The sequence below is a fragment of the Aethalodelphis obliquidens genome, unplaced genomic scaffold (assembly GCF_003676395.1).
Source record: "Aethalodelphis obliquidens isolate GAN/ISIS:26980383/991018 unplaced genomic scaffold, ASM367639v1 scaffold74, whole genome shotgun sequence".
NCBI classification, from domain to species: Eukaryota; Metazoa; Chordata; class Mammalia; order Artiodactyla; family Delphinidae; genus Aethalodelphis; species Aethalodelphis obliquidens.
In genome coordinates, this window is record NW_020838018.1 from 815,578 (window position 1) to 842,797 (window position 27,220).

A 27,220-nucleotide genomic window follows, 5' to 3' on the forward strand; every position below is an offset into this window, starting at 1 on the left:
GAGCCTTTCCTCCACACGGCTCAGAATACAAGGGAGAAAAAGTAGAGAGAAAGAATTAGTAGAAGTAGGAAGAAAGAAAGACAGACAGACAGAAAGAAAGAAGAAAAGTAGGAAAGAAGGAAAGAAAGGAGGGAGGGAGGCAGGGAGGGAGGGAGGGAGGAAGGAAGGAGGGAAGGAAGGAAAAAAGAAAGAAAGAAAGAAGATACAGTAAAATAAAATAAAGTAAAATATAATAATGTTATTAAATTAAAAAATAATTAGAAAAAAAAAAGGGACGGATAGAACCTTAGGACAAATGGTGGAAGCAAAGCTATACAGACAAAATCTTACACAGAAGCATACACATACACCCCCACAAAAAGAGGTAAAGCGGAAAAAATCATAAATCTTGCTCTCAAAGTCCACCTCTTCAATTTGGGATGATTCGTTGTCTAAAGGAGGGAAGGAAGGAAAGAAAGAAAGAAAGAAAGAAAGAAAGAAAGAAAGAAAGAAAGGGAGGGAGGAAGGAAGGAAGGAAGAAAGAAAGAAAGGAAGAAAGAAAAGTATAATAAAGTTATTAAAATTAAATATTAAGAAAAATATTAAAAACAAAACAAAACAAAACAAAAAAACCGGACGGATAGAACCGTAGGACAAATGGTGGAAGCAAAGCTATACAGACAAAATCTCACACAGAAGCATACACATACACACTCACAAAAAGAGGAAAAGGGGAAAAAATCATAAATCTTGCTCTCGAAGTCCACCTCCTCAATTTGGGATGACTCGTTTTCTATTCATGTATTCCACAGATGCAGGGTATATCAAGTTGATTGTGGAGCTTTAATCCGCTGCTTCTGAGGCTGTTGGGAGAGATTTCCCTTTCTCTTCTTTGTTCTCACAGCTCCCAGGGGCTCAACTTTGATTTGGCCCCACCTCTGAGTGTAGGTCGCTGGAGGGGGTCTGTTTTTTGCTCAGACAGGACAGGGTTAAAGGAGCCGCTGATTCGGAGCCACTGGCTCACTCAGGCCGGGGGGAGGGAGGTGCGCGGAGTGCTGAGCGAGCCTGCTGCGGAGACGCCAGCGTGACGTTGCACCAGCCTGAGGCCCGCCGTGCATTCTCCTGGGGAAGTTGTCCCTGGATCCCGGGAACCTGGCAGTGGCGGGCTGCACAGGATCTCCGGAAGGGGGGTGTGGATAGTGACCTGTGCTCGCACACAGGCCCCTTGTTGGCGGCAGCAGCAGCCTTAGCGTCTCCCGCCCGTCTCTGGGGCCCGCGCTTTTCGACACGGCTCGCACCCGTCTCTGGGGTTCACGCTTTTAGCCGCGGCTCAAGCCCGTCTCTGGAGCTCGTTTAAGCAGCGCTCTTAATCCCCTCTCCTCGCGCACCAGGAAACAAAGAGGGAAGAAAAAGTCTCTTGCCTCTTCGGCAGCTCCAGACCTTTTCCCGGACTCCCTCCCGGCTATCCGTGGTGCACTAACCCCTTCAGGCTGTGTTCACGCAGCCAACCCCAGTCCTCTCCCTGCACTCCGACCAAAGCCCGAGCCTCAGCTCGCAGCCCCACCACCGCCCTGGCGGGCAAGCAGAGAAGCCTCTCAGGCTGGTGAGTGCCAGTCGGCACCAATCCTCTGTGCGGGAATCTCCCCGCTTTGCCCTCCGCACCCCTGTTGCTGTGCTCTCCTCTGCGGCTCCGAAGCTCCCCTCTCCGCCTCCCGCAGTCTCCGCCTGCGAAGGGGCTTCCTAGTGTGTGGAAACCTTTCCTCCCTCACAGCTCCCTCCCACTGGTGCAGGTCCCGTCCCTATTCTTTTGTCTCTGTTTTTTCTTTTGCCCTACCCAGGTACGTGGGGAGTTTCTTGCCTTTTGGGAGGTCTGAGGTCTTCTTCCAGCATTCAGTAGGTGTTCTGTAGGAGTTGCTCCACGTGTAGATGTATTTCTGGTGTATCTGTGGGGAAGAAGGTGATCTCCGCGTCTTACTCTTCCGCCATCTTCCCCTCTGCCAATCTGTTGGAAGATTTTTAATCACAGTTTCAATTTCAGTGCTTGTGATTGATCTGTTCATATTTCTATTTCTTCCTGATTCAGTCTTGCCAGGTTGTGCATTTCTAAGAATTTGTCCATTTCTTCCAGGTTGTCCATTTTATTGGCATAGAGTTGCTTGTAGTAATCTCTCACGATCTTTTGTATTTCTGCAGTGTCAGTTGTTACTTCTCCTTTTTCATTTCTAATTCTATTGATTTGAGTCTTCTCCCTTTTTTTCTTGATGAGTCTGGTTAATGGTTTATCAGTTTTGTTTATCTTCTCAAAGAACCAGCTTTTAGTTTTATTGATCTTTGCTATTGTTTCCTTCATTTCTTTTTCATTTATTTCTGATCTGATTTTTATGATTTCTTTCCTTCTGCTAACTTTGGGGGGTTTTTTGTTCTTCTTTCTCTAATTGCTTTAGGTGAAAGGTTAGGTTGTTTATTCGAGATGTTTCCTGCTTCTTAAAGTAGGATTGTATTGCTATAAACTTCCCTCTTAGAACTGCTTTTGCTGCATCCCATAGGTTTTGGGTCGTCGTGTCTCCATTATCATTTGTTTCTAGGTATTTTTTGATTTCTTTAGTGATCACTTCGTTATTAAGTAGTGTATTGTTTAGCCTCCATGTGTTTGTATTTTTTACAGATCTTTTCCTGTAATTGATATCTAGTCTCATAGTGATGTGGTTGGAAAAGATATTTGATACAATTTCAATTTTCTTACATTTACCAAGGCTTGATTTGTGACCCAAGATATGATCTATCCTGGAGAATGTTCCATGAGCACTTGAGAAAAATGTGTATTCTGTTGTTTTTGGAAGGAGTTTCCTTATTTATTTTCATTTTGGATGATCTGTCCATTGGTGAAAGTGGGGTGTTAAAGCCCCCTACTGTGAATGTGTTACTGTCGATTTCGCCTTTTATGGCTGTTAGTATTTGCCTTATGTATTGAGGTGCTCCTATGTTGGGTGCATAAATATTTACAATTGTTATATCTTCTTCTTGGATTGATCCCTTGATCATTATGGAGTGTCCTTCTTTGTCTCTTGTAATAGTCTTTATTTTAAAGTCTATTTTGTCTGATATGAGAATTGCTACTCCAGCTTTCTTTTGGTTTCCATTTGCATGGAATATCTTTTTCCATCTGCTTACTTTCAGTCTGTATGTGTCTCTAGGTCTGAGGTGGGTCTCTTGTAGACAGCATATATATGGGTCTTGTTTTTGTATCTGTTCAGCCAATCTGTGTCTTTTGGTGGGAGCACCATTGTAAAGCAATTATACTCCAATAAAGATGTAAAAAAAACAAAAACAAAAACGCAGTTTATTCTACCAGCTTTTTATTTCTAATGACGCTGAAGCTCAGTTGCCCTTCCTTGATGATTCATTGTGTATACTGAAATAAACCTTGTTTTTACTTAAAAAAAAATTACTTTAAATGTCAATGGACTAAATGCCCTAATAAAAAAACAGAATGGCAGACTGGATTAAAGAAAACAAAAACCTACAATATGTTGCCTACAAGAGACTCACTTCAGGGTGAAAGACATGCACAGATTGAAAGGCGATGGAAAAAGATATTCCATGCAAATAGAAATGACAAGAAAGCTGGGATAGCAATACTCATATCAGACAAAATAGACTTTAAAACAAAGTCCATAAAGACAAAGAAGGACATTATATAATGATAAAGGGATCAATATAAGAAGAGGATATTATACTCATTAACATATATGCACCCAATACTGGAGCACCTAAATAAATGAAATGAATACTAACAGATATAAAGGGAGAAACTGACAGGAATACCATAATAGTAGGAGACTTTAACACCCCACTGACATCAATGAACAGATTTTCCAAACAGAAAATAAGGCAACAGAGATCCTAAATGACAAAATAGACCAATTGGACTTCAGCCTCAACAATTTAATAGGATAGAAATTATTTCAAGCATCTTTTTTTCCCTGTACCTGCATCGTGCATCGTCCTGTTTTTCATGCCCTCCTCTCTCAGCTGCTAATTAGGGGTGATGTCATCTCCGAGCTGCTCTCTGGCAACCTTGTTGACTGTGTTTGGATATGACTTTGAAATAGGCAGGGTTGTAAAGGTGGCTCAGCTAGAGAAATGTCCCCACAGAGGCCATGGCCCCCAGCAGGGGCAGCTGCCTTTGCAGCGTTAACTGTCTAACTATGACACTGTCTTAAGCCAGCACTTGTAGCAAGTGCAAGGCTCATCATGCCAGTAAACCAAAAGGCAGATGCATGTGATTTCTCTTTTTTGAAAAAAAGGAGCGTAGTTTACAAGAGCTGTAATTTGGGATAAAAATGTGTCAGATAGTATCCCCGCATCAACAACATATGGGCAGCTTAAGCCCCTTATCAATTAAGAACAGCTGGTCAAGTGTCTTCCAGAAAAACTTACCTTGAGGCTTAGAAGATGAAGAAAATGAGGCGTTTCCTAACTTTGGGTCCTGGACCCAGCTGGTGGGAGCCCTGGCAGAGACCCAGGTCAGCCTGGAGACAGCCTACAGGCAACTATTGTCAGAGTATGGTTACTGCACTAGGTTAGTAACTCTCATTCCTGCACGAGTTAAAGGCAGCAAGTTGGGAAACTCATATTTTTAGTTGTGTAGCCATTGCCCTACCAATGTCCATTATTCTAAAGCTGGTCTGAGGCCATCCCGCTGCCTCCAAGAGCCATTGGACTCCTTTTTCTCACCAGACCCCGAGATCCACCCTCTGCAAATGTGTCAGGATGGCGCTGGCTGCACGGCTGCACTGAGCCCCCAAATCATGTTTGTTCTAACAGTGGATGGCATCCTCCCTTCTCGGTGTGGCCAGTGGGAAGAAGGACAAGCACGCTGGAGGGCCCAGGGGGCATAGAAGGAGCACCCCCTCCCCTTGCAAGCAGTCCCTGAGCCAGCAGGACATCAGGACACTTCTGTCTCCTTCCTGGAAAGGGAGAGAGGCCTGGTGGGCATCCCTGGGCTGCCACGAAGCTGTGTTGTGGCCTCTGTGGGGGTGTTTATCTTAAGCTGCACATTTGTCTTGTGTGGTTTTCCAAATCCCTTTTCTTCTTTACAGTAAAAGCTTAAAGAAACACTTGGATGAGATAAGAAAAAATCCATGGAGGGGCCAGAAAGAATACCAGAAGCTATCGGTAGCTGCCAGACGCTGTTGTCCTTACATGTCAGAGGTTGGGCTGAGAAGATTTTACAAAAAACATTTGCCTTTGTCTTTGACTTTGTTAGTTAAGACTTGAAGACAGTTTTCCTTAATGGTGGATGTCATTGGCTTCTGGGTATGATTGCTTAGTGTTGGACGGGAGAGGCCACAACAGTGAGAGGCCCGCGTACCGCAAAAAAAAAAAAAAAAAAAAAAAAAAAAAGATAAGCAGGACTAAGAGTTTTATGGTTTTCTCGTTCAAATGCTAGCTCCTTGAGGCCTCCGAGTTTGGACGGACACAGAGCCTCGTCAACAGGTGGATGTGAGGACTGAGTGAGAGCAAACATTGTAGTTGTTGTATTCAAGCTTCCTGTTCTTACTCACCCTAGTCAGGCCAACTGCTCTCCCAATGTCTGTCTGAAAGCCCTCAGCAGAGACCTGAGAGGTTGGTGAAGTGGGGATTCTTAGTGAACGCTAAAAGTGAGAGCTGGATATACATCTCTCCATCCCTGCCCAAACTGAGTATAGTTGATTTACAATGTTTCAAGTGTACAGCAAAAATGATTCAGTTATATATATATATATTCTTTTTCAGATTCTTCTCCTTTGTAGGTTATTACAAGATATTGAATATAGTTCCCTGTGCCATACAGTAGGTCCTTGTTGTTTACCTATTTTATATACAGTAGTGTGTATCTGCCGGCTCTTTATTAAGTCACCAGCAAGCTCACAGACCAGTCATCTCCCTCCCTCCTTGCTCCAGAAGGGATTTAAACCAACTAATAGATATAGACAAGTTAAAAAAAGATAACATGAAATCGGAAAGCGAAAATGTAAGTGGAGAAACCCAACTGGGTGCATTGGCTTATCCAAGCCTGAGTCCCCAGGGGAAGGGGCCCTCACTGTTGGGGGTTCCCTGAGGCTGTGGGGAGACTTCTGGTTCATTGGGTTCCCCTCTGTGCTGTGAATCAGTGTGAGGACCCTCAGTTCTGCTTGGCCACTGAGCATGAGGCACCCATGCTCCTGGGGAGTCACAGCTTTTCTTCCTGTTTTTTCTCTTTATTGAGCCATCTCCAAATCCTATTTAGATTACAGTTATCTTGAAATAGAAAGACCAAGAATCATCGAGCACGTTGGAAGTGAGGAAAGTGCTCTCAATGGGCAGCATGGCCTGGAGTGGACATGAAGGCCCGCCTGGGAGCAGAGGGGAGGCACAAGTGCTGCTAGCAGATGGGTGCTGAGGTCAGGCCCATGGGGCCTGGGAAATGGTGTCAGGAGCCCAGAAAGTCCAGCCTCAGTGTAATGATATCTGAAGCAATTAAGAAGTGGTTTTAAAGCAATCAATATCGTCTATACCAGTTGTATTTTGTAACTTAACATAATTCTATAAAATACAGTTCACAATTCCTAGACAACCACACAGACATTAAAGGTTTGTGTACAGGTGGAAATAGCAGAAACACGTGGATCTCTTTACAGATGAAGGGGAAAGTCATCACAGCAGAAAAATGTGTCCTTGGAACAAGAGAGTATAGTTAAACTAAGTCTTGTTTCTATTTCTTCAATTCGATTAGAATTGCTTACTTCATCATGATTAGCCCTGGATCATCAAAAATCTGTATTCTTTAGCTCCTCTGATTAGCAGAAGAGAAGGTATTTCCAACACTTACAAACATGAATGCTTCTGTGGCACATAACAGATACCTCCTGCCAGCAGTGACCTTGAACAAGAGCAATGTTCTCAGACTTCTGTTCTTAGGATCCTTTATACTCTTATAAACTATTGAGGATGACAAAGATCTTTCATTCATGTGGGTTGGAAGTATTACTATTTACTGTATTAGAAATTTAAAATAATAACTTAAATTTTTTTACGTATTAATTCAATTAAAATAACACTAATAAACCCATTACATGTTAACTCACATCTTCTTACAAAAATGATGTTTTACCAGTAATTATTTTGTTTGGAGAAGAGCATCACTGTGTGTCTTTCTGTAAATCTCTTTAATGTCTGGCTTAATAAAAAATAGCTGGATTCTGATATCTACTTTGACATTCAATCTGCTGTGATAGGTTGTTTTGGTTGAAGTATATGAAGAAAATACAACCTCATGTAGATCTGTAGTTTGAAAAGGGAAGAGAATTTTTAGAGCCTTCAGATAGTTGCGGATATTCTTCTTTGATACTACACCAACACTTGATAAGTGGTAGCTTCTTAAAGGTTAGCTGCAATGTGCAATATGAAGTCTTATCAATGGAGTTTTTATCCTGTTACACTACAGTCAATTAGAGCATCTTGTACTTTGAACAGATCTGTGCATAGAAAATCTGTGCATGGATTTATATGACTATGCATTGACCACTGGAAAATATTGGTTCACTGAGTTAAGCAGAACTTCCAAATTTTGACCTAGTTATTATACAACATGAAACAAATCACATTTGTTAATATCACCACCAAGCTCTCAAGTGTTTTAATGACTGAAAACCTGTTGAGCTCATGGCTCTGAGTATAAGCTTTTCAAAATTTTAATTTTTGCTTGAAAGATTGAATGTTATCACAGGCAACAAGTAATGTTTTTCTTGAATCGATAGGCTCCATTTATTCATTTCTGAGAAAATGTCTGCCAAATGCTCAAGTCTAAATATTCAGTTCATCTGCCAATTGTTCTTTCCGGAAGAAATGATGTTCCATGAAAAAATGGCTAGTTTGGCTTGCTAGCCAAACAATTGCACAGTGTTTTTCCTGAAGAAAACCATAGTATTTTAGTATGCAGCAGAAGTGCTTTATGCAAACTTCCCATTTTGTCGTACAGAATGCAAAAGACTTGTACTCAGAGTTTGAGATTTAATAAATTAATAACTCTTACAGCATCATCATGAATATTCTTAAGTGAAACACTTTTTTTTTAAACTGTGTGAATGCATGTAAGTGAGGAATATGGTTACTACTAAGTACAATTTGGTGCCACTGGCTTGATTTAGGTTGTACCAGCGATTTTACCCACTGTTGCTTTTGTACCATTTGGGCAAATGTCAATATAGTGAAGGCAAATACCATTTTAGTGTTATTGTGAAAACGGTTTCCACCCTGCAAGCCATCTGAAAGGGTCTTGGGTCACACAGGGTTCTGGAGAACGTACGTTGAAAACTGCTGAGATAGGGGTTTATTTTTCTTATAAGCTGTCTGCAAGCCTTCTGGAGGTAGGTAAGCACCAGAGAGGGGGTTCTTCTTATTCCTTTTGTATCACAGAGAGGAAGATTCCAGGAAGAACCTTAAGTGCCACTGGCCAGGACTGCAGGAGGCTCAGAAAGGAAGCGTTCAGGTTGTCATGCTTCTGTGGGGGGTGGCAGCAGAAAGAATGGGGTTAGCGATGGGAAGCCTCAGTGCCTGAACAAGTAAAGTACTTTTGGGCTTCACTGTTTCTCGTTTTAATAAAATAAAAGTCCACATTTCTGATTTCACACTTTCTTGTTTCAAAGAGAGGAACTACATATATTATTTTGTTTCTACAATACTTTATGGGACTTTTTGGAGGGTTTAATAAGTTAACATAAAATAGGTAATGCCTGTCAACATTAAATAGGTAACACAGTGCCTGGCATACAGCATTGAATAAAACACCATCATCATTAAGCATCCCGGGCATCCAGTGCCCTGCGTGAGCTGGCACAATCCACCTTCCATCATCCTCTCCATCCACCCTCCTGACAAATGTCCACTGAAGCCAAATTGAGATGCTTGCTATTCCCTCTCCCCAACCTGCTTGGGCCCACCATCTACCACCTCTTTCTTGGGCCCATCCTCCTACAGAGTCTTCCAATCCTCCTCCTTGAAGTAACTGTTCTTCCTCTAGACTTGTGATATGGGCTGAATTATGTCCCCCCAACAAAGATATGTTGATGTCCTGATTCTCAGGACCTCAGAATGTGACCTTATTTGGAAGTAGGGTCATTGCAGATGTGATTAGTTAAGTTAAATGAAGACGTACTGCAGTAGGATGGGCTCATGATCCAATGTGACTGGTGTCACAAAACGGCCATGTGAAGATGGAGGGCTGGAGAGATGCGTCTACAAGCCAAGGGGCACCAAAGATTGCTGTAAACTACTGAAAGCTAGGAGGAGGCATGCAAGTATTCCACTACGGTTTCAGAGGGTAAGGGTTTCTCTTGGATCCCAGCTCCATGCTCTTTACGTTTTGAACTCTCTGACTTTACTGTGCATACCTGTATTTTGTTTGTTGAAGCTTCTTGGTAAGTCACCCTTTTGTCTGTAAGGGTAGAAACCTGTGATTCCCTGGGTTTTAGGGAGCAGTAGGATTACAGGGCTCCCTGTAGATTATTTGTTTTAGGGAATCCAAAGGCAAAGATGGGTTCTACCTGGTCTAAAACTCTTGCTCCACTGTCCTCAAAAATTCCTATTTCCTATATGTACACCCACTATGGACCAGGAACTTGTGCCTTTTTGGAAAATGAGTGAACTTTTGGATAATTTGGAATTGTAATGGCCACTTTAGGGAAACTTCAACTTAGACAAGTCTACCTGAAAAGAGGATCTCAAACTTCTCAGAGACAATAGAATGCATTCTTTGATTGGTATGCAGAAGTTTCTAAAACACAAAATGATTCCAAAACTAGCTTTTCTAAAAGAATCCTTACAGCATGCAAACAACAATCTTCAGCAAAAAACTTTGGTCATCTGAGCAGGTAACCTTAGCTTAGTCCAGCAGCCAGGAACACAATTTGGATCCAGCTATTCTTTTGGGTTTTGTATTATTGTACCTGTGACATGGCTAAAATTTTTACTTTTTATTAATATTTATTTTGGCTATGCTGGGTCTTAGCTGCGGCACGCAGGATCTTCGTTGCAGCATGCTTGCAGGATCTAGTTCTCTGACCAGGGATCGACCTGGGCCCCCTGCATTGGGAGCGGGGAGCATTACCCACTGGACAACCAGGAAAGTCCCTAAAATTTTTAAATGAAAGCTAAAAGGTCTCAGTTTGTGTCTGTCAATATGTTTACCTATGTAAGTATCTATATTATGTATATGTGATAATTTTAAACGCGTTCTATTTAATTGGCTAAAAGAAGACTAAGTGCTTGTATAAAGTATTCGTAAAAAACAGAAATATAGAATCTAACTCAAATATTTTTTAAGTTCACATGATCTGGGATAATCTTGGATAAATAAAAACTAGTTTAAGTCTGTTAGTTTAATAAAACAGTCATGTTTTCAGAATTGTCAGCATTAAGTATAGCATAAACATACAACTTTTTCTTCCTGGGTTTACTAGTCAAATTACCTCATGCTATCTCTATATTACAAAATTGTCAGCCAGAAAAATAGCTTAAGATGATGGTTAGCTGTTTGATGTCTAATCTAAGCATAACTGTTAAGAAAAAATAATTTAAATCAATTTAAATAAGATAAAAGTTTATACTAAGTTTAACTAAATAATGGATATACTTTGAATATCTAGGTCATATCCAAATAAGATAGTATACTGAGATATTGATCACTAAACATAAAGATAAGTTTATCTACTTTTGGCTTTTTAATTTTTATAGAGAGACAATGGATATCTGGGTCTGTTCATAAATATGTCATTTGCCGCATTAAAAAAAGTATGCTATGAAAAACATGTCTCTAAAAAGTATAAATTATTTATGTACAGTTGGCACCATGTATCCTTGGGTTCTGCATCCATGGATTCAACTAACTGTGGATTGAAAATATTCAGAAAAAAATTCCAGAAAGTTCCAAAAAGCAAAACTTGATTTTACCACATGTTGGCAACAATTTACATGGCATTAACATTGTATTAGGTATCATAGGTAGTCTAGAGATGATTTAAGGCATACAGGAGAATGTGTGTAGGTTACATGCAAATATACATCATTTTATATAAGGGACTTGAGCATCTGCTGATTTTGGTATCCACAGGGGTCCTGGAACCAATCCCCCGAAGACATGGAGGAATGATTGTATTTATATATTTGCTAATTTACTACAGAATGTTAATATGTGATAAACAGTTCACAACTGCCTGCTTCCTAGTTTTCACTGGGAAGTAAAGATTAGTAATAGTTAAACTTAGCAAAGGGAAACAACTCTGCATACAACATATGGGAAGAAAATGGGATATAGTTTTATATGAAGCGTATGCAAGGAATATAAGATTTTAAGGGAAAAGAGAGCAATGTTGTCTAAAAAAAAATGACTGGTTGTTCCAGAATAAGAAAAGAAAAAAAAAAATAAGACAAAACCTAAATGGATATAGAACATTTCAGGAGGTTTATGGAAAATAAATTTTATGTGTGAGGACAAATCTGGCTAAAATTGAATAGATATATTATAAGGTTTTTAAAAAATAACCTTTAATAAATAGTGTACTTATGTAAAACTAAAACAATGTTCTTTCATCTGCTAAAAGGACAAAGTTTTATTAGACTCTTAGTCTGCTCTTGGTAAGACTCTGAAAGGTTTTTCTTTACTTTTCAAGTAGTCTGCCTAGAAAACAAAGATTCTGTTGTTTATGAAAATAATTTCCTGTGCTTCATGTTGTCTTTATCAAGTCTGATTACTTAAGAAAACTGAGTCTTCTCTGTTAAAAAAGCTAGGGTATTTTACAACTACAATTGACCTTTGAACGACATGGATTTGAACTGCATGGGTCCACTTATACTCACATTTTTTTCAGTAGATAGGTACTACACGATTCCAGGTTGGTTGGATCCAAGGATACAGAACCTCAGATTTGGAGGGGCAACTGTAAAGTTACAGGTGGATTTTTCACTGCATGGAGGGTTGTGTTTCTATGTTGTTCAAGGGTCAGTTGTATATAACTTTCTGTATTTGCCTTTGAAATCTTTTAATTGTCACCTTGGTTGAATGAATAAGTGTCATTTCACAGTGACCTGTGATCCTATTTGATCAAGTGTCTTAAACATTTTGACCGTTTTTTTTAAGTTATTTTATTTTATTTTTTAAATTTATTTACTTATTTATTTTTATTTTTGGCTGCATTGGGTCTTCGTTGCTGTGCACAGGCTTTCTCTAGTTGTGGCGAGAGGGAGCTGCTCTTCGTTGCGGTGCTTGGGCTTCTCATTGTGGCGGCTTCTCTTGTTGCAGAGCACAGGCTCTAGGCACTCGGGCTTCAGTAGTTGTGGCACGTGGGCTCAGTAGTTGTGGCTCACAGGCTCTAGAGTGCAGGCTCAGTAGTTGTGGCATGCAGGCTCAGTAGTTGTGGCGCACAGGCTTAGTTGCTCCGCAGCATGTGGGATCCTCGCAGACCAGGGCTTGAACCTGTGTCCCCTGCATTGGCAGGTGGATTCTTAACCACTGTGCCACCAGGGAAGTCCCATTTTGACATTTTTGACACACTTCCCAAAATCAAATTCTGACTGAAGTCTTTTTGACCTCAAACTAACTTAGGGATTTTCCAGAGGGTGCCTGGAAGACTTCAAAAGAGTTGCTCTCTCTCCTTATAATAGAGAAATGTTAATTTATTAGGCTTATTTGATATGTTAAGTTACATGGGAAACATAAATAAAAACTAATGTTTAACTTTCTTAGATTTATTTACATGGTTGTATATTATTAATATAAGTAATTCAGAAATTATATGAAATTCCTAAAAATCTATGTCCTGCTGTAATGTTATCAGTCATAATTTCCGTTATTATTTTATAGTATTATACATCACAAAAATAACAATTTGTGGGCTTCCCTGGTGGCGCAGTGGTTGAGGGTCCGCCTGCTGATGCAGGGGACACGGGTTCGTGCCCTGGTCCGGGAGGATCCCACAGGCCGCGGAGCGGCTGGGCCCGTGAGCCATGGCCGCTGGGCCTGCGCGTCCAGAGCCTGTGCTCCACGACAGGAGAGGCCACGGCAGTGAGAGGCCCGCGTACCGCAAAAAAAAAAACAAAACAATTTGCCTCTCAATTGCATCAATTTTTTGGTGAATTTTAACCATGGCTATTTTTAAGTCTTTCGTCACTCACAGTTGTTTTTTATTCTCTATTCTTCTCTGAATGCACTTACAGTCAACTACAGGCAAAAATGCTTCATCTTCAAAAAGATTCATGGAAAGGACCCTGACAAGTACTCTAACGACTGGACCACCAGGGAATCCACCCCCGTCTTGTTTTTGGCAACGCTGGGTGGCTTTCAGGATCTTAATTCCTCGACCAGGGATTGAACCCGGGCCCAGGCAGTGAAAGCGCCGAGTCCTAAACAAGTACTCTAAAGTATACGTTTCTGATAACTTTAAGATCGTAACACTGAACTGGGTAAGACTTTATAAAACTCTAATGAAAACTGGTTGATTGATGAAGGTGCTAACCCAAGATGAAGCAAAACAAGAATTAACAGGAGACTGAATGAACTCATGAAGATGATTACCACTTTTATGATTTAATTTAAACGTTGCTGGTTCTTTTATGGTTTTTTTTCCAGAGTTAAAGGACCTCTTCTCCTGTCCCTTAAGCTACCTATAACTTACAGCGATTTAATAAAGTATACTTTTGTAAACAAAGTTGAAACATTTATCTTTTTCTCCCTATCTGATCCCTCCAGAATTCAGAAGCTCTTGTTAAATATTCTCATTTTTCATGGCAACACAAGTATTTATATAAACAGTAAAAATCTGTTCTCCTTGTAATAGGACACAATTAGACAAGTCCTTGACTTAGCTTCTTAACCTAAAGAGACTTTAAAGGTCTAATATGAGATTCCTTTGTGGACTTAAAAAATTATTCACAACCAAAAAATTATTCACAGCCTAAAAGTTGAGTTATGTTTTATTTGGCAGAAACGTTTAGGACTTAAGCCCGGGGGGCAGTCTCTCAAGTAACCCTGAGAGCACTGCTCCGAGGAGGAAGGGTGGGAGCCAGGTTATTTAGAAGTTTTGCAACAAAGGGCAGGTCGTGGGGAACATCAAAAGATTATTGTAAATTAAAGAAAACCACATATCCCAAGTTAAGGAATTTAGCGCTTTTCTATGTATGGGAAGATGCAAGAATCTGGGCTCACTGAAATCATTCCTTTGATATTCACCTCAGCTATCTGGGGCCAGTATCCTGTGTTTTCATATCCTGAGTTTCCTCAGGGTTCCCGTTGGAGGGCTGCAATTGCTGATGAACGTGACATCCTTTGTTTACTGATATGGCAGGAAATATTCCATTTCTCACCTTATTACCAGACAGTTTTAAAGAACTTTTTAAGGTTGACTCTATGGAGCCAATAAAGCCCTTTGGATATTATGAAAGCTGTAGCCCCGAAATGTCATATTTAAAACTATGCATATAATTACTATTCTTACTACATTTATGTTAATAATCCAACTTTAATAAGACTAGACTTATTTATTTTATAAATTAGTTTCACTGTAATTATCTTCGATTAAAATGGGATGCCTATAAAAAATTTTCAATAGAAAACTATAGTGTACCCATTATTCTAGTCCAGTTAATTGTCTTTGAGGTTTTGTTTTCTACTGTCAATGAAAAAATTAGTCAATCTAAGAAAAAAAATGGAAAATATTATTTGAGCCAAATTGAGGATTATAACCCAGGAACAGCCTCTCAGAAAGCTTAACTTAATTTAGCACAACTCCAAAGTTTCATGTTACCAAAATCTGCAGATACTATTTTAGATGGACATTCCCAAAACATAATTATTCCTAAAGAGTTTGCCAAAAAGCTCTTCTCATTTACCTCTATTTTATTTACTTAAAAGTTTCATCATATCAAGTTATTTTCCTTGCTGACAAACTTTATAACAGGAATAATAAGATCTTATTTGATTTCTAATAAACCTAAGTATAATAAAAGTATTATGCTTAATGTTGATGGCTCTAAAGACATGTCTGCATTAATTAAAACAACAATCTTAAACTAACTTTAACACCAGATATTAATTCAATGCTGAATATTTCCCAGATTATATGAACCTGAAATTCATTCTGGACAGTTTCCTTTATATTTCTGAGTACTTACATAAATGAAACAGGAGGGAAGGAGGCAGGGCACAACATTTGAAAGAATGACATAGCCAGAGGATATGACATAAACTGATTAGAACCAAATGGGTCCAAGATGGCAGACAAGTTGACTTCCACTAGACCTTGAGCCTCAGGATACCCTCACAAGCTAAATGACACACCCACAGGCACCATGACATTTCCAAGACCTACCATAAGGATCAAAAAGTGGGTGGTGGCCCAATTCCTGGAAATCCCTGCTCCTTCCTAAAGTAGCTAGCATACTCCTGCCACTCATTAGCCTATGAAATTACCCACTCGTATAAAAACTGACAACCCCATACCCTGGTGCCTTTCTCACCTTCTGAGATGGCCCACGCTCTGTCTGTGGAGTGTGTTTCTCTCTAGATAAATCCACTTCTTACCTATCACTTTGTCTCTCACTGAATTCTTTCTGTGATGCGACATCAAGAACCTGAGCTTCATTAAGTCCTGAAACCAGGTGTGTGAACTCAGTTGGAAGACTGGGTTTTGGCCGGGTTCCAGTCCTGGCACGTGGGTTCAAGTTCCAATCTGAGGTGCACGGTTTCATAAGTGCATCTTAAGCCAATTAACTAGAGCTCTTTTACAAATTAATTTTGGCAATACCACACATTTACAACACACATATATAGATACATACAAACACACAAATGCAGAGACCCCATAGTTCCCATTCCAAAATTTCAGCTATGAATCAGTTAAAATAATTTTAACATAATACCCATCAGTTACAAAAGAGGTTGGATTCAAATTGTGTTTCTGGCAAATGGAACAAATCAAGGTTATCTGATTAGGTGGCTAAATCCTTTTTTTTTTTAAATTTATTTTTGGCTGTGTTGGGTCCCCGCTGCTGCATGCGGGCTCCCTCCAGTTTCAGCGAGCGGGGGCTACACCTCGTTGCGGTGCACGGGCTTCTCACTGTGGTGGCCTCTCCCATTGCGGAGCACTGGCTCTAGGCGTGTGGGCTTCAGTAGTTGTGGGTTGCGGGCTCTAGAGAGCAGGCTCAGTAGTTGTGGCGCACAGGCTTAGTTGCTCTGCAGCATGTGGGATCCTCCTGGACCAAGGCTAGAATCCGTGTCCCCTGCATTGGCGGGCAGACTCCTAACCACTGCACCACCAGGGAAGTCCACCCTTTTTACTAATATTTATAAAGACACTTAAGATTTCTATTTGTCCTTGACAAGTCAAGTTCTAAATTATCTACCCTCCCTTTGGTTTTACCTTCCTGAAATTGCACTTTTAAAAAGATGGTAGAGGGAAGGGGAAGGGTAAGCTGGGATGAAGTGAGAGAGTGGCATGGACTTATATATAATACCAAATGTAAAATAGATAGCTAGTGGGAAGCAGCTGCATAGCACAGGGAGATCAGCTCGGGGCTTTGTGACCACCTAGAGGGGTGGGATAGGGAGGGTGGGAGAGAGATGCAAGAGGGAGGAGATATAGGGATATATGTATATGTATAGCTGATTCACTTTGTTATAAAGTAGAAACTAACACACCATTGTAGAGCAATTATACTCCAATAAAGATGTTAAAAAATAATAAAATAAAATAAAAAGATGTTAGAGATAAGAATACCTGGAGAAGACCAGGTACAACATTTGCATCTCAAAGGCATAGGAGAAGAAAGGCAAGTTCCTCCTAGGAGGAATTTGTTCCCTTAAGGCCACAAAATTTTTCTCAAGACTTACAAGCCTTTTAAGATAAATAGGTGAGGTTTGGAGATTGGCAAAAGGGTTGGTGGGCTTTGGATTGTTTCTGGAGTCACAGCTGGTCCTTTAAAAACTAAATTGTAAAACAAGGATGGTTGTTTTTAATTCCTCAAAGAATTGGGTGGCCATCTCAATGATATCAAAGGACTGGCACACCCATTCACCTATGTTGGAATGTTTTACTTTCTTTCATTTAGCTTAGGGGAGCAGCCTCCCCCCCACACCCAAAGAAAAAGAAAAAAATTCCTGTTAACGCTCTGAATATCAGCTTTGGTCGGTTTAGTCAGACTGGTGGCCTCCTCCCATCTTGGTAACCCATTTAGAAGCACTTTTGAGGATCCTTTCTGGGTTCAAGAGATTCTTTTAACTATGGCCCTCAGTTGGGCCTTTGAGCTGAAGAGGCTTGCCTACAGCCTCAGGTGGTCCCATTTCTAAAGGTAACCACTTAATAGTGTCTTTAGAGTGGAAAGGCAATTCAAACAGGATTACTAGAATAAGTACTCAAATAAATGAGGGTAAAGGGGAGCAGTAGTTGAAGTTTTAGGTACCTTTTAAATCATTAACCTTTAGTTAGCCTCCTACAACAAATCTTTCAATGAGGCTATTTTGGAATTTTGAAGGCTTTTGGGACTTCTGCATACTAATTATTGAATAAAATAGGTACAATAGTTTGAAATAAGATCTCTATAAAATTTTAAGAGTTTATAAGACTTTCCAATTCAAAGGATCCAAGGAACTAGCTCTACAACTATTTTTCCCTGCTAACCTAATTTTAGAAAAGAGAAAAACTTACCGCTATTGTTTCCAGTAGACCCTACAGACAGAGATCCAGAAGACTGCCAGGTTTAACTGTGCAAAAAATGTTTTGGAGTGCCAAAAGAACCCAATTTTAGCCATTTCAGGGCCTGATTTCCTTTAATTCCTAATCAAGTACTTGCAAGCATACATAAACCCAGCTGGTATTCCCATAGGTGGCTGTCTGCCTGGGAGCTGTTTGGCCTTCGAGGTAAAATTTCCCATTATTAACTTGGTAGGCTAATTCAGATATGAGATATGATCTGAACAACTTTCTGAGGACAGTGTGGTGAATCAAATGTGTGCTACTTCTGAGTCTAGCTCCCCAAGGGGTTACCCTTGGGTCAATTCAACTCTCTTATAGGTCTCGGTTTCCCCCTGCGACAGTCTAAAACTGCCGAAGTGCTAATGTTAGGGGAAACAATGACTGAAACAGCCCATCCTGACCAGGCAAAGACAGTAACAATTTGCATGAGTTATTTTACGACAGGTGATCCTGGTAAGGAACACAGAACTAACAAGCCACCACCAACTGGAAGAATATGGGAAAGGTCGAAAGGAGAGAGGAGACACCAGTCCACATGTCCTACCAACCTCCCAGAATCCTCCTCGCTGTAATCCACCTTGGCTAAGTGGTTGCACGCGCCACAAGAAAGGACCCTGAGTCAGAATGATTGGCCAGAGACAACCCGGAAACTAACCCAATTACCATAAACCCTGAGACTGCGAGCCACGTGGCAGAGCAGTCCTCCTGGGTTCCCTTACGCTTATGCTCTCCACCCAAGTGCCTCTTCCCAATGAAGTATCTTGCTTTGTCAGCATGTGTGTCTCCTTGGACAATTCATTTCCAAGTGTCAGACAAGAGCCCAGTCTCGGGCCTTGGAAAGTTTCCCCCTTCCTGCAACACTAAGTTATCGGCCTCTGTCTCAGCCCTCATGCCCTCCTTCTGCTCCCCCCAGCCCCCCACAATGGTTGTAGTAGTCAGTCTCCTTATTCTTTGGAGTTGAATAATTCAGTCTCTCATTTAACTAGCAAAAGTTTTATTCAGACCATATATCAACTTGTTTAAAACAAATTTAACAGAACCCCAGCCATTTATGTTTCCCTGGATGTCCTGCTCAGATGCCTTTAGATCCCTGCCTAGGAAATGCACTGGTGCCCATTATGACTTCAGGTCTTAAGTAAAACAGCTGGAATAAAATTTCCAGGACCGTCAATCAAACAATGAGATCCAATAACAGGAGAACTCATCAGAACACCTGAGAAGTACTGAGAAGCCAGTGCTGTTAGGGGAAACACTGACTGAAACTGCCCACTCTGGCTAGGCAAGCTAGTAACCACCAACATGAGTTACCTTACAACAGGAGGTCCTGGTAAGGAACTCGGAACTAACAAGCTACCACCAACCAGAAGAAGGGAAAGGTCAAAAGCAGAGAGGAGACGCCAGTCCACATGTCCTACCACAAAATTTTATTTGAGCCAAATTGAGCATTATAACCTGGGAACAACCTCTCAGAAAGCTTCGAGAACTGTTCGACCTACCTGTTAGAGGTCAAAGCATAGTTATTTAAGTTTTTGAGACAGAGGGCTGTATGTTAAATGACATATTATTGACAGTTTATGCAATCCAGATCTATGTGTAATGGGTCATCAGGGCCCCTTACAGGATTAAGAAGGAAGATTATTTCCTAAGGAGTTCTCATTAATGCAGACACACAGTACACAATAAACGGGAGGGAGGAGCCCAAATGGGCAAAGAAAAATTTTATGTTTAAATTTTTGCTCATCTTGCTATAGAATATGAATTTTATTTCATCACTACTTATAGAACTCAGAGAACTCACCACAACAGATTATATGTGGACAACGTTCATGCCTGTTGCTGTATAGAACCTCTGAGGACATGATCAAAGAAAGATTGTCAAACTGCAAACCAGGAAAATCCATCAGATTGAAACTGCCAGCCTCATTCCATCATCTAAAGATGCTTCAGACTCAAATCTAGAAAATTTCTCAGCTGGCTTCTCTCCAAAATTGGAAACAATTTATAATTTGCTTGAACTATTAACTTTTATTTTTCCTTTGTTTCCATAGAAATGCCTCATTAAATTACCTGTTTGCCCACATCATATAGAGGCCTAATTTAGATGGAAGCTCACCTAACTCTGCCTCCTGAAATAACACATCCTCATGTTCATCCTGTCCTAAGTAATCATGAGGATATGTGTTTGCTAATACATCATGTTATGTCTATGTAAATTACTAAAAAAAATAATGTAGATTGACTTAGAATAGTAAAACCTGAATTTGATTATAACCTATCTAAGTTATTCAGTTGGTTAAGTCTTGGCTTCCGGGAATCTCTGCTCAGGGGAATTTTTCAATCCTTGGTTATCATTCTCCTTATAGGCATCATATTAACCTCTCTAGTGTGTTGTATTCCCTTAAGCGTTTTAAATACCTTTCGGCAGCCGCTCACACATCGAATGATATCTGTCAGGATTAGACAACTTGAAGAACTCAATGATCTGACATCCCATGTCTATGATGACAGTGCAACTGCTGGTAACAGTGACTACATGACACTCTGTCCTGACAACTCAACTAGCAGAAACATTGAATATGTGATTCTTCAGCCTGGCTACATCAACAGTGGGAACCCAGAGTAATACTATACTAGTTGGTCACACTCTCAGCCTGCTGAGAGAATGATTAAACCTTTGGCAGTTAGTTGGTGATTGATCCAACTTCCAGTCCTTCTCTCTTCCCTGGAGATCAGGGGGTGGGATTGAAAGTTCTAACCCTCTAAGCACCTGGTTAGTTCCTCTGGTAACCAGCCCCCACTGTTAGGTGTATTCCAAAGGTCACCTCATTAACATAAAAAAGATACCTTTATTGCTCTCATCACTTAGGAAATCCCAAGAGTTTTAGGATCTCTGTGCCAGGAATGGCAGACAAACACCAAATAAATATTTTTTATTATAAATCACAACACCACACAAGGTCATAAGGGTGGGGCCTTAAGCCAATAGGACCATGGCCTTATAAGACAAGGAAGATCTCTCTCTCTGTCTCTCTGCCATGGTGGACACAGTGAAAAGGTGGTCTAAAAGCCAGGAAGGGAGCTAGCACCAGAACCTTGAACTTGGACTTCCAGCCTTCAGAACTGTAGGAAAGTAACTTTCTGTTGCTTGAGCCACCCAGCTTGTGATTCTTTGTTACGGCAGCCCAAGCTGAGTGAGACATGCTGCCATCTTCTCTCATGCCTGCACTTTTCTGTTCCAAGCCATCTGGTGGAGCAATCCAACTGCTTCTAGAATTATCTAAAAGCATCACTGGTAAGAAGCTGGTGGGACCAAGGAGCACTTCCTCAGTCCAACACTAGGCCTGTTTTGACTGCTAAATGTTAAGTCCTCTCTGAGAAGCCAGCGCCCACTGAGGATGACTTGCCCATGGCCCCACGGCTCATCACTGACAAACCCAGGCTTCTGTTTGTCACTTCAATGTCCCTTCCCTGCAATGGGCCAACCTCTCTTTTGAAAACGAGTCATGAAAACCTCATGATACCAATCCCTAATAACACATATTTAAATACAGGAAATAAATAACATAAGCATGAATATTTAAAGCCAGGGAATTTAAAATGTAATATTTGCACACTGAGATATCTAATTTGTTTGCTATGCTGATCAGAGCAGAAACTATTTCCATAGTTCTATTTGTATATTCATAACTGTTAGTAGACAGAAATGAATCATTGTTTATACATTTTGTCAGTGAAAAGAAAAAGTCAACTTTATGTCAAGTAGCCTAAGGTCCCATGTTTTGCACATGCTCCTCTTTTGGTGTGGAGAAGCAATCCAGTGTGTCAACAAAAGGCAGGACTGAGCAGAGGTGCACTGATGGGAACTTCTCAAATATTCCTGCTTAGAAAAGGAATTTCCGTAATGAGAAATAGTCTCATTCAGAAGTGGGGGGAGCATGCATGCTGAACACAGAAATGTAGAGTCATGATTTTACTGTAGAGTTTCTCCCCAGAGAGAATTTGAAGACCCCATGTACCCAGCCAACCAGTAGTTAGCTCTGGAAACGTTCTGCCTTTCAGTCGATATCATGGTTATAAGCAAACCGAGATGTCACAGCCGTTGATAACTGTTCCAAAAGAAATAGAGCCAGACACTAGTTAAAGGCAACTAAGATTTTATTCAATACTACTGCAATAGGGGAAAGAGTTAAACTCAATTCCAAAGGCAAGGACAAGTGGGGATTTATGGCCAAGAAAGGGGGGTTGAGGCATCATCGAATGGAAAATTACTGAGAGGAGACATCAAGGGTGAGGTATTCTTGCTAAACCTACTTAGGAGTCTTGCTGAAGGCAGGCTAGAGTGGTCAGTTCACGGGTGAGGGATGACTTAGCAGGATTCTTTGCTAAGACTGCTGAGGCAGGCTGAGGATGGGCCCCAAGTGAAACCACAGAACACGTCTCAGGGCTTGGTGGAGCTCAGTTTATGTGTTAGCATGGAAAGAATTCAGTGAGAGGCAAAGTGATAGATAAGTGATTTATTTGTATAGGACGCTTGTGAAGGATACAAGCGGGCAGGCAAGAGGGCTCTGCCCGGAGAACTTAGCGGGCTATATTTTTATAATCAAAGGAAAAGTAGGGAGGGGGAGAAGACCACGTTATTCCTCTTTCTTGAGTATACCTCAAACTTCCATAATCAGCTCCTCCTCTACATTGGGCGGGGTAGTTTTTTGGTCTCTACATAGTCAAACCAGGACTGTCACGGTGCTATTCGAATCAGCAGAAGGGTGGTAACATATGCTAAAATATGGTAAATCATCTCAGGTTTCAGTATAATGAGGGTCTTCTACTTTGGTATGTCACCTTTCCCCTACATTTTAGTGCACACAGAGGAGCATGTCCTAGGGGTCTTAATTTACTAACCTCAACCAGCAGGATGCAGGCCTCATTGACTTGATGTATAGTTTTGTTGTTAGTTTCATTATTAAGCAAGCCTGCTTTGTTTCACGATTTTCTGATTGCTTTCTTGAGTGATCATTAATTTACAATGTTCTCCCAAAGCCCCCTAAATTTCCCTCTCTATCTATAATCCCTCAGTGGGATTTTTAAACTAGCTATTTGATTATCCTACTCTATCCCTATCAGAAGGATGAGGCCTGGTAGAGAAGAGGGTTCAGAGGAGCCTGTCTAAAGATCGATCAAGGAGTGTCTTTAACAGAACCGAAGCTATCAGACAGGAGAAAATGCAGAAAAGATTGCCCTTAAATTCAGGTGGGAAATGGATGATAGGGTAGAGTATGTAAGTAGCAAACTATTTTTATAGTGGCAGGGGTCAGGGAGATGGGGCTGGGGAGGGAGGGCAGGTGTGAGGAAGCCCTCATGGGGCTGCTCTCAAGCATCAGCAGTAAGAATGCTGCCTGGCTCCGTGGAGACTATCCAGGACACATAAGACTGATTAGCAGATGCTAGCAATCCAGGCACTCTTTGATGCCCTGGAAGGAAGTTGGCTATGAACTGATGTGGCACAGCCCAGCTGGGGTTAGGAGTCACCTAATCTAGTTTCCAGGACTCCATTTGTGGTTGCTCCTGTGCTCAGTGGAGGAACATGTGTAGGAGACTTGGTTCCAGAAGAGGCAAGGAGAGGGTCCTGGGCTTCCTTTCATGGCACCTGCAGCCCCCTTCCACCTTAAAGACCAGCCAGTGGGATGGGGTCAGTAGCGAATGACACAAGATCGTGCTTCAGGAAGGGTCCTGGGAAGTCCCTTCCTAGACTGGTTGAGAACACCCATTAGACGCAGAACTGGAGGATGAGCTGAGCTGTGCCTGTGTCCCTCATGAGGAAGGCTCTTGAGAGCAGGGTCCCCTGCTTACACACGCGCGCGCACACACACACACACACACACACACACACTCAGAGCAGCCACAGGAGGAGGGTCCCTAGGTGAGGAGGGGTGCTGGTGCACTGTTCTCCCCAGGATCCTCTTTCCTGGAGGGCTGTCCCCACTTCACCATGGTACCTGAGTGGGCTGTTCTCTCAGACAGGGACATCCACCCCTCCCCCAGCACTCTGAGGGCACACAGTATTTATACGAATAATTGGGAATTTCTTGGTGGGCGGTGGCACCGTTACTAAAATGAATGTTCTCTACTTACCTCACTGTGGTGATAAAAGAAGAAACGCCAAACATCACAAAATAGTTTTCATGATATTTAGAGTTTAGCTACATTCATCTTAGTTCTGAGTTTTAAGAAAAGTCAGGCACCTCTATATGCAAGATTTATAGTTCTCCTAGTTCCTCTCAAAAAAAAATTTGTTTTTCCTCCGATGCGCCTGTAAATTCCCCTGAGTCTTCCAAGAGGACAGTGAATCAAGGCTTTGGCAGCGCGCTTCATGGAACAGCATCAGTCCTCCGACAGAATTTCCCTTAACCCTGGCTAGTAGCGAACAGTGTCTGCGCATTTTCGTCCCATTTCACTGGGAAGCGGGGTTGGGGGAGGGTGGCGCAGAGAACCGGGAACAGCGAGCGGCTGGGAGGGAGCTCGCGTCTCTTCTGCCCGCGACCCCTCCTTCACCGTCGCTCATTCATTTCGCGCCGCTTCCCTTCCCTTCTCTCTCCATCGCACGCACTCTATTTTCCTCATTCACCTTTGCTTTTCTCTTGTCCCCACGGGAATATAAACTCCGCGAGGCAGGGCGCGGGCCGGGACTCAGGGCGAGAGGAGCGCGGTCGGCGTCCAAGGGCAGGGTGGGATCCTGTCCTTACTCGCATATCTGATGTTTTGTTCACCACTAACTTTTTTTTTTTTGCATTAATTTTGAAAACTTAAAATATTGCATCAGAATACTATTTATCTTGGTCACTGAGTTTTTTGGCGCTAACTCCCTTGAATTCTCCCTTGAATTCACTCGCCCCGCGCGAGTGCCTCACCCATTCCGCGCAGGGAGTTGAAACTTTTTTGCTCGCTGTTGAATCCCAGTGCCGGGCACAGTAATACTCTGGTTCTCGGAATAAAACATTCTTTAAGAACCGCCTCCAGTTTCTTGCAGGGACCCTCGCGGTCCGAGCAGTACTTCGGGGCAAACCCCAGGAAAGAACAGGGTGTCCCCAACGCCGGGTCCCTACCCACTAAAGGTGGAACCGCTCTTACCCTCCCGCGCGGGTCGCCGGGACCCCTGGGGCAGGCGGGGAGCGACCGATCGCGGGGTGGGGCGAGCGCCAGCGGGACCTGGGGCGAGGGTGCGACAGGCGGGGCTCAGGGGAGGAGCAGAGGGGGAGGGCATGGGAGAGGGGGGAGAAGAGTGCGTCGCCGGGAGCGCGGAGAAGGCTTGCCGCGCACGACCGAGAGCTGCGCAGGTGGGTGGGAGGTGAAGGGGGCTGCAGAGGAGGGCTTTGGGGCGGGACGCGGGGGCAGGAGGGTCGGGGGCGGGGCCCCTCGGCTCCCTGGAGGCGGGTGCTGTGTGTGCCGCTGCTGCAGCCGCTGCGTCTGGGGTCGCGGCTGTCTGTGAATGTACACCCCTCTCCCCAGTACGGACGCTGTTACTCCTGCCGGAGGCCGAGGCTCAGGCCCGTGCCGAGGTCCGGGTGCCCGGCTGTGCGAAGGGACCTAGCCGGTCCCTTCGGCTGGCTGCAGGTGGACGGTGACCGCAGGTGACCGTCCGCCTGCAGGTGATCAGCCACCTGCGCTTACTGCAGCCCCTCCTCCGCCTCGTTTTGCCGCAGGTGTCCGTGCGCTCCGACTCACCTTCCCGCGTCTCCCGGCTGGTGTCCTCCCGCCGCAGCTGTCCAGGCTCCCGGCCATGGTGAACGTGCTAGGCGGGCGGAGCCTGGTGACCTAAGACGGCACGTGGGTGGAGGCCGAGGCGGCGCTGCAGAACAAGGTGGTGGCTCTGTACTTCTCCACGGGCCGGTGCGCGCCCAGCCGCGATTTCACGCCGCTGATCTGCGACTTCTACGCGGAGCTAGTGGACCAGGCGCGGCCCTCCGGGCCCTTCGAGGTGGTCTTCGTGTCCGCCGACGGCAGCGCTCAGGAGATGCTGGACTTCATGCGGGAGCTGCACGGCGCCTGGCTGGCGCTGCCCTTCCACGACCCCTACCGGCAGTGAGTGGGGACGGATTGGGGGTTCTGGGAGCTGTTAGGCGCACCCCCCAACCCCCATCCCAATCCCTCATCCCTGTGCTTCTCCCAGCTACCGGGAGCTCTTTGATAACCCCATCCCCACGCCAACCCGTTCGAGCCTCTCTCAGCTACATCGTAGTCTCTGCTTCGGCTTCCCAGGGAGGCTCTAGCGGTTGGCTGACAGGGAGCATCTGCATCACCATGGGCGCTTGGTGAGCCTGGGCAGTGGCCTCTAGCCTCTGACTCAGTGGGTCTGAGGCTCCGGGAATCTGAATTTATAAGGAGTTCTGGTGATGCTGATGCTGCTGTCCAGGAAGCCTGCTCTGGTAAATCACAGCCCGGGGATGCTCCATCCTACAGCACAGTAAGATACCGCCCCTTATCTGGAGAGCGGAAGAGGGAGACCCAGAAAGGCCACTCAGGTCAGAACTGGAGACCATGGGTTGACTGCTGTGGGCCAGTAGTACGGGACTGGAGGCCGTACTACTTGAGGCTGAGGACTCAAGGGCTGGAGGAACTTAGTGCCAGGCCACGTTGCAGTTTCATTTTTACTGGCAGTGACTGAAATTTCATTAAGACGTCTCCTGCTCCTATAACTGTAGAAAGAAGCAGGTTCCTGGACTCTTGAGGAGACGTGTCAGAGGTGACAAAAATCCTTGCTCTCTGAAGGGATCTTGCCCCACCCTTGCTTTAGACAAGATGTAACATGGCAGGAAACCTCAGCTCCGCTGGATTTCAGAGTTTGTGAGCAAACTGGAAATTGACCCTAGTGCTCTATTGGGTGTGGTCAATGAGCTCCATGGAGAGGAGGAGGGAGAAGCGGGGGAGGTGGTAGGACCTGGGAGGGGGAGGAGGAAAAGGAAGGATGTGGGGGCTTCCCTGGTGGCACAGTGGTTAAGAATCCACCTGCCAATGCAGGGGACATGGGTTCGAGTCCTGGTCCGGGGAGATCCCACATGCCACGGAGTATCTAAGCCCGTGTGCCACAACTACTGAGCCCATGTACCACAACTACTGAAGCCCACACGCCTAGAGCCCGTGCTCTGCAACAAGACAAGCCACCACAATGAGAAGCCTGCAACACAACAAAGAGTAGCTTCCACTCGCCACAACCAGAGAAAGCCCACATGCAGCAATGAAGACCCAGCAGCCAAAAATAAATAAATTAAATTAAAAAAAAAAAAAGAGGGGCTTCCCTGGTGGCGCAGTGGGTGACAGTCTGCCTGCCGATGCAGGGGACACGGGTTCGTGCCCCGGTCCGGGAAGATCCCACATGCCTCAGAGCGGCTGGGCCCGTGAGCCATGGCCGCTGAGCCTGCGCGTCTGGAGCCTGTGCTCTGCAACGGGAGAGGCCACAACAGTGAGCGGCCTGCATACCACAA

General features: G+C 43.4%; 1 protein-coding gene and 1 long non-coding RNA gene across 2 annotated transcripts in view; one reads left to right on the top strand and one right to left on the bottom strand.

Moving 5' to 3' along the window:
* Positions 1–7,623: 7,623 nt before the first annotated feature.
* LOC113612286 (uncharacterized) lies at positions 7,624–25,559 on the bottom strand. Its single transcript, XR_003429796.1, has 2 exons — positions 25,464–25,559; positions 7,624–8,503 (listed from the first exon to the last, which is right to left on the bottom strand). It is a non-coding gene; the product is annotated as an uncharacterized LOC113612286 (long non-coding RNA).
* Positions 25,248–27,220, top strand: part of NXNL2 (nucleoredoxin like 2) — a 7,355-nt gene continuing 5,382 nt past the window's right edge. Inside the window, 1 exon segment of the mRNA XM_027092043.1 lies at positions 25,248–25,820. Coding sequence (XP_026947844.1) covers positions 25,519–25,820 — 302 coding nt within the window. The 5' untranslated portion in view covers positions 25,248–25,518.